Source organism: Sphaeroforma arctica, assembly GCF_001186125.1.
Source record: "Sphaeroforma arctica JP610 unplaced genomic scaffold supercont1.820, whole genome shotgun sequence".
Lineage (NCBI taxonomy): Eukaryota > Ichthyosporea > Ichthyophonida > Sphaeroforma > Sphaeroforma arctica.
In genome coordinates this window covers 7,501-15,915 of record NW_014039738.1, presented here as the reverse complement: position 1 = coordinate 15,915, position 8,415 = coordinate 7,501, and the positions used below count along the sequence as shown (strand labels likewise).

The 8,415-nt window shown below is 40.3% G+C and overlaps 1 protein-coding gene across 1 annotated transcript in view; it reads right to left on the bottom strand.

Annotated features, from left to right (window-relative positions):
- Nucleotides 1–8,415, bottom strand: part of SARC_08753 (hypothetical protein) — a gene marked incomplete at its 3' end in the record, with an annotated part of 18,783 nt that overhangs the window by 3,987 nt on the left and 6,381 nt on the right. Inside the window, exons 7-16 of the mRNA XM_014297253.1 lie at nt 8,163–8,415; nt 7,449–7,529; nt 6,582–6,684; nt 5,300–5,353; nt 4,850–4,984; nt 3,289–3,459; nt 2,747–2,977; nt 2,188–2,421; nt 1,545–1,722; nt 363–496 (exon numbers count right to left, since the gene is read on the bottom strand). The exon at nt 8,163–8,415 is cut by the window's right edge and continues 21 nt beyond it. Of these exons, the coding sequence (XP_014152728.1) occupies nt 363–496; nt 1,545–1,722; nt 2,188–2,421; nt 2,747–2,977; nt 3,289–3,459; nt 4,850–4,984; nt 5,300–5,353; nt 6,582–6,684; nt 7,449–7,529; nt 8,163–8,415 (1,574 nt within the window). The remainder of the gene's footprint in view (nt 1–362; nt 497–1,544; nt 1,723–2,187; nt 2,422–2,746; nt 2,978–3,288; nt 3,460–4,849; nt 4,985–5,299; nt 5,354–6,581; nt 6,685–7,448; nt 7,530–8,162) is intronic.

Sequence of the window (8,415 nt, the reverse complement as noted above, 5' to 3'; positions counted from 1 at the left end):
TATANATATATATATATATATATATANATATATATATATATATATATATATATATATATAATATAATATAATATATATATATATATATATATATATATATCGACACATCAGTATGTAAATCATATATGGGGCATTTCAGCACTTCCCAGATTCACGATGTTTAAAAAGTGACAAAATGCATACCCAGAGGCCTCCACACGCGCCAAATGATATTTTATACTCGCATATTCACCGGAGACTTTGATAGACTCGATTAATACCTCAACGAAATACACATGCACATGCGCTAACTGAAATATTATTTTCGCGTGTCAATGGGGACTTAAAAATAATCTCAACTAATACACGAGCGGAATACTTGCCTGCATATTATGCCCAGTACCCTTAGGTAACTCGGGTAGTGCGAACGGTGAGGTGTTCGTAGGCTGGAACGGCGCAAATTCGGTCAATACCGCACGTCGCGAGCCGTCACGCCTTTGCGTGCTAGCACCCACGTCTGGAAGGATACATACATGTATGACTGAAGTTAAGCAAGCTCGTATAGAGGTACAGGCATGTGAGTGAGGATCGACGTTTGAGCAATGTGTGAGTAGTGACATTCGAAACTGAAATTTAGAAAGTGGGTATAGAGGTGTATGTAAGTATATGAGAGTATACACTATATCTTTTGTGAGTGTACATGCTTGTGTACAGATAAATGCGCCAGTATATAATGAGTTGGCAGGTGGTTCAACATCCCGTTTATTGAATTATACTGACATGTGCATTTAGGAATATTTATGTACAATATGCGCGTACTATGATTTTTCATACATACCCGAAGATATAGGGTTGCAGGGTTTTCAAAAATCGACACGCCATATTCTATGTACTTATATAACTACAATTGTTGGTCATCAATTCCACATGCGTGATCAATATATGCAAAAAAAATGCGAGCACAAATGTACGTGTCAAGAACTTATACAAGCAAACACATATATTTCCAATGGATGAAAACATCACAGAGCTGTCTATTAGTCTAGTCGAACACGCATCGCCATGTATTGTACATATATTATATATATATATATATATATATTACACATGCATACATACAAACACACACACACACACACACACAAACACACACACATATATATAAAATAATGTGCGTGTGTGCATAATTACACCGATAGGTAATAATATTACACGTACATACTGACGGGCATACGGAGCATACTCACACAATTCACTTTTTAAGTGCTCCTACATGCCGACATCACATGTTGTCACTGAGCGTACTTCTATACTATAATAGTCAGCCAATTGTCGTACAACATTCAGTAGTGGAAAGCTGCAGTGCGATGATTAGCCTGCATAGTAACGTAAGAGTATGATGTTTGTAGTGATGACTGACTGAATCATATAGACTCTCATTGGAGACTGTCTGAATCATATAAAAACGCATTGGATAACCCGGTAACATTCTCTAAGAACCACCAACCTTCTATAAGATTTACAGTTGTACAATAGCTTGGCGTACACTACAGCAAGGTACACACCTTCTGCAGGCGCTTGGCTGTGCTGCATGGGTTGGCTTGCTGGGATGTCTCCCATAGCCACACTCTGTATCACCGCCGCTACGTATGGTTCGTAGTGCGACAGCTCACTGGACATGTCCACAATCCGATCCAATACACTCGGTTTGCTTTTAATTTTGGTTCGTGAGTGGGACAGCGGCTGATAGAATATAGATAAGGAACGTGGTAGTAAATATCGAGAAGAATATAGTAAGAAACGTGGCGAGGAACGTGGGCAGGACATGACGGTAATACAATCCATCACACCCGGTCTGCTTTCGATTCTAGTTTGTTGGTGAGGCGGCACCTGATTCGATTAAATGAGAAATTTGGAAAATTTTTGGAGAAAAATGTGACGAGGTATACGGTACAGAATTGCTGCAGAATATTGACTTGTACCACTACAGTCACAGCTCCGCCAAAATATACATGAAACCTACGTTGCACACACACTACGGATCTACCAGTAGAATCCTGCCATGTATCCTCATGTACATACGATAGATGTCCTTGAGTTCCAGCGAAGCAGATTCGTCTACACGTACAAGGTTATGTATTAGAATGGAATAAAACATAATTGTATACACACGCAAGGTACATAACTGTACACATAAGGTAAAATTACCTTTGCTCGCCCTGGAGCGTGGGTCGTGCTATTATTTTGGCAGTCTATATTTAACCGTAAAGTTGGCTCTGGTACCACAAAATTGTCAAAATCGGATTTCGCAAGTGGTGCGAAAAATTGGGGTGGCGGTGACGCTGATCGTCTAGCTTCTTTCTTGGAGGTATCTACAGTCAATTTGGGATAATGATTCGGGATGGAGATTTGCAAAAGTTTGGTTAGATCTTTGATGTATAGCTGTCGTGTGAAACGTAATCCCAGGTCGATTTGCCCGGGGAAGCAGTGTGTGTGTGTTGGAATGGGCGGGGTTGTGATTGGGCCACAGGTGCACGATGCTTGCGTTTCGTTAATATATTGTTCACTTTCGTACAATGATATGTTTGCCTCTAAAGGTTAACTATTCAAATATGAACCCGGAAGGTTAGGCCTGGATAGCTTGTCAAAGGTCTTCACAACTACTTATAAATACACTTCAGCAGCAGCACATATATACATTCCCCATGCATGAGCACGCTCGGATTAAATACGAACGCCAGAGATAACAACACAGCCTGCATCATACAGGGCCACCAACTTCCACCATACCTGCTGTTGTCCTATCAGGTTTGGCCGTAGCAGCTGGGTGCGCTTTCTCTTCAGTTTCATTGGCCAACAAGTCTGCGTCCTCCGTGGCGGTTGCCTTGGATATGTCCTCGTCACCGCCAGATTGCTCCCGCGTGTTGCGCTTCTGAGCCTTGTTTGGTGGTGGTGATGTCAAAGCTGATGCACCTCGTGCGGTTTCGGAAGGATCGCCCTAGATAACGAGTGAATAGAATACGTGTAAATAGCTGTGCATAAAAAGACTAGGTGGAATATATATGTCATGTATGCACGAGGTAAAGGCAAGAACGTGCTAACGTGTACATATCCATAGGTGTGTGCCTCGTATGCGTGCTCTTACGAGTTAAAATACAAGTCTAAGCTACATGCGTCAGGAGGGGGCGGGGGCGGACGGTGCTAGCGCAAATTCAGAGTCAAGTTTTAAGTTAAAGTAATTGGACTCATTTTGTTATATTTATAGAATAACTTTCTCGTGTACTTCATTTTACGGCACGGAAATTTTACCTCGGGAAAGACTTCCTCTTCCGCTTCACTGTGTACACGTTTGCGCCCACGTCCTAATGGCGTGCGCTTGGTTTCTGCTGCATTTTCTGTTCCCTTTTCAGCCGAGTTTTTGGTCTTATTGCTTGATTTGGCTTTTTCTGCCGTGTGACGGGTCGACGCCCGAGTCCTCCGCTGCATTACCGATATGTAAATTATGTTTAGTATAATTGTATTTTGGAGGGAAGTATCCCATGTAGATATTTGGGCAAAATCTATGAACATTTTTGTATCCCGGGGTGTAGGTAGTTGTCCTCGTATCGTTGGGGGCACACACATACACAGAAGTATTGTAGTGTACTTGTATAGAATGCCGCCGATGCCGTTCGGGTTGCTCATACACATCAAGTAGAACGCCGATGACGTTATGTATGTCGTGCAGTACGCAAAGTGTGATCAATACAATACACTGCTCGCCGATTCTGGGGGGAAACAAACAAGCGGGATCTCACATGTATGTGCGTGCAGGAACTGCAAAGATATGCAACGAGATACGTGCAATACGGGTGTCAAGTAGTATACGCATATCTGAAGTGGTCATGCTTGGTTTGCGGTAAACTCTTACTACCATTTCACACAACTCAGCATATCCATATTTGGACCTTCGGATGTACGTGGTCGTCAAACAGCTGATACCAATCATGGTTCTATGTGAGGAATCCGCATCAAGTCGTTCAGATGTAAATTAGGTCCACTGTGTGTGCATAATATACACATGTACGTATACATATATGCACATACATATCCATATATATATATATATATATATATATAAAACACACACACACACACACACACACACATATATATATATACATATATTACTTCTATATATATATATATATATACTTCTATGTATATATATTTATATATATGCACATGCACATATATACATACATACATACATACATACATACATACATACGTCCATATACATATTTACATATACATAATATATATATATGTATATATACATACATACACATACACATACACACACACACACACACACACACATATATATATATCTATATATATACATATACATATATATATATATATATATACATATATACATATGCATATGCGCCCATATGTATATGAACCGCGAACGCAACATATATATTCATTTTCTCAGTTATGTGCATTGTCACGTACGATAACAATAGATAACCATTTGTTAATTGGGGCGCCAATAGTAAACCAATACAGCCGTTCTGGTTCGATGACATACCTGCACAACAACTAAACACAATACCCAAGAGATATATGCAATAACACAGTGACTCATGCCGTATTAGCCATCACAGCTGAAACAAAATAAGCCTCATACGAGTATCGAGTACCGATACAAGCTATTAGATTACTTTGTTACACATAGCAGAATGCTAAGCAGGTATAGAGAATGTGTCCGATTCGGCTTGGAACAGATTCCCGATTGAGTAGAACATACAACATTCGATGATATTTGCACTATATTTAAAGAAAAAAATAAAGCAGACCTCTTACAAATCTCACGATATACCTCGGGTGTAGGCTCGGATTCAGGACCTTGTTTAGTTTCTAATTTTGATTTTGGATCTGATTCTAGGTCTATTACGTTTTTGTCTTCCGGAAGTGTTTCGGGTATCCGTAAAGCCATGCAGGCGTCGATTGAGCTCTGGACGGGATAAGCATGAAGAAACATAAACAAATGTGGTGAAAAAGGAGAAAGTTCGTGCCAAAACAAAAGAAGAAAAAGGTACTAAATTTGTTATACAACTGTGAAGTATCGCTTCCCTTATAAAATGTGTGCTCAATGACAAATGGATGATTACTATAGTACTACAAGAGAACAAAAAGGCACTAAATTGACTATACAACTGTGAAGTATCTCTCCATCATGACATGTGTGCTCAATGGCCAATAAATGATTACCACAAGAGAAATAACATGGCACAGTAAAGCATTCGGCGATGTTTTGGACAAAACTCACCTTGTCTAGCTGCGTTTCGGGAATCCGCGATATGAAGGAGTCAACATCTATCACCTGTATGTAACAATAGCACAAGCGATATTTTCTGTCAGGCAACATGTCACATTGAAACGGTTCTTGTGCATATATAAATATATATATAAGGCAAAAACTCCACCTGAGCTTATGCTTACTATGGTTTATACCCGTACAGCGATATCAGAATAGGCGAAGAATGTCATAAATCACATGCAGCTCACTGGCAGCACATATATCGTCGCAGTCGTGGAAGTCAAGTATCACCAAGAGTTAACGGACCGAATGTGTATACAAATGCTGATACCAGCACACTTGTTGAAAATACGCACGGGTGTGCGTTTGATCTACAACAGAGAAAATACGGACACAGCTTCCCCAGACAATTGTTCCTCCCAGCGTACGTGTATATATGCAAATGACGGTTGACAGACGTACACAGAATGTGCATACATATGTGCGGTGTATATACTCATGAGTTCGTATTGCACCACACTTAATAATATAAAAGCCGTGAGCATATTTAGACCACCCCATATTTACCTTAATATATGGGTATTTGTATGATACATATACGATATATCTGTAAGGAGGCAATGGTACACACATCAACAGCTACTTTGTATGTATTTAAAAAAAAAAACTCAACTATAATTGTGTGCCATTCAAAACGATACACAAATCAAATTGCACAGGGTAGTAGTATACATAGCAATACAAAGTGCTTATGATGTAAATAGTAGGAAGTAAACGTAGGGGCCCATATATATGTAGGTCACAGGTAAAGCTCCTCCCTAAGCAAATCTGAATTTCCACACGTACTACGATAACCGTTCGTGATCACAGACGCGAATAAGCAACCAGACACATCGGTGATGAAATTCGATTGCACCTCTTCAATTAAGCTTGTGTGTATGTGATACGAACCATCCTGTATGTCCTTGTACTAACCGCATATATGTGGAGCGGTGAATATGCATGCTAGACACTCATGCTATGAATTTGTCTTACACTACCTCGCCTTACACTTCATTTTTGTTCGATGGACTGCTCAGTGTCTTGACTTGCTCGAACAAATGCACAACCACAAATACTTATACTTTATTATTATACAATGATGCTGCCATGCTTTCGTACATTGCCTCATCTCGCACTTCACTTTTGTTCGGTGGACTGAACAGAGTCATGGCTTGATCGTACAAATGCACAACCATGAATACGTACATTTAATTGGTATACAAAGATTCTGCTAAAATTCCTACATTACCTCATCACGCACTTCTCTTCTGCTCGGTGGGCTGCTCAATGTGTTGGCGTGGCAGGGGCGAGAGGCTTGCATGGTATCTCCTTCGGGATTCGGTTCAGGAGCGCTATGAGAAAAAAAAGGCTATACATCAGAGTACTGCAAGTATGTGTATATGTACATGTTAGCGGGGGAAAGAGGAAGCAACGCTGTATCTCAGAGTTCTGTACGTACATGTGGGGATGATTGGTCGATATGCAGCTGTGTGAGGATATATATATCTGTGTATGTGTATGATTGTATTGATAATTGATGTATATTAGTATACAAAGCAAACAATCGCGTAGCATGCAATATGTGTGCGGTCGTTATTCACGATAACGTTCGTGTAAATATACTAGTATATATGTTGATGGATTACAAAAGTAACAGCACATGCAGAGGAACCTAAAACATCCACAAATACATACGATCGCAAATACTATCTGAATACAGATATTAGAATACACACAAATACTCTCCTGTGACTATGAGCGAAGTTGTCGCACATCTAACAATACATGCGAGCTTACCTACAACTGATCGTGTGACGCGGTTTAGGGGATATGGCCACAGATATACGCACGAGTATCCTACTACACGTGATAAATTGTATCTACCAATCCTGGTATACACAAGCTCGGTTTTAGCTGTAAGCGAGACATAAGCACAGTAAAAAGTGCCCGTTCAGCATCTACGATATTCGACAAAAACATATCATCACCGAACTCACATTTACACCGATAAAATATAACAATTTTAACCTTCAAGAAGATAAAGTGCTGAATCTACGACAATGGTTGCGATTATTTGTATAGTTGCGCTACCGCTACAAACATAAGTTGTACTTACATCGGATTGCAGTAGCGTTCGGTGCTGCACAGGATAATGGCGCGGGTGATCTCCTCATTGTTGATCAATCGTCGTTTGAATCTAAGGAAGCAGTGCAGGGCTGCTTAGACTTTGATTGAGCATACATACACACTTTCACATAGTATATGGCTTGAAAAATAATTATGCATGTGTGTTCGGCTGTGGATTCGATTCTTGGGGTATAACTGCGTGTGCGAAAGGTATACAATATATCGTTTAGCAATAATAGCGTGTGTGAAGACAAGACGAATAGGTGTGGCCAACTCGGAATAGAATGCGGTGTAATAATGACACTTATTCGGTAAGTTCTGAGTGAAAAAAATCGCTTATCCGAATCTGGAAAGCAATGTCGCGGTTCGGTATTGTTTCTTGCTAAAGTACCTTTTCCTACCTAAGAATAGTACCGTTTATACACAACTTTCAACTCTCTGACCATGCGAGATCATTGGTACCACGTAGAAACTGGTTCGTGCACTAACAGACAATACGTAGCAATTCAACCACAGTTTCTTGCAAACAGTGCGCCATAGACTTCAAGGCAGTTGATTCATGCATAGCGGCATGCAAAACCAACATATATATATATACACACACACACACACACACACACACACACACACATATATATATATGTGTGTGCGAAGTGTGCGTGTTTATGCATGTATGCACGTATTCACGTATCACTTTTTATACTTTTTCAGCTTGCGCTTCATGATGCCGAGTTTTCCTGCGGGGTTGGGTGCGTCTTTCACCACACGTACGTTGGGATTTTGAGACAATTTGTCCATATTGACACCTCTGTCACGAATTGTCGACATCTCCGCTCCTGCCAAAAGCACAAACTCTTTATTTGGATCATTATTACTCCCGAAGACGAAGTGGATGTCCTTGAACAAAACCGCTCTCGTCTCATCGCGTGCAAAAGATGAGCTTGATGGCACCTTTT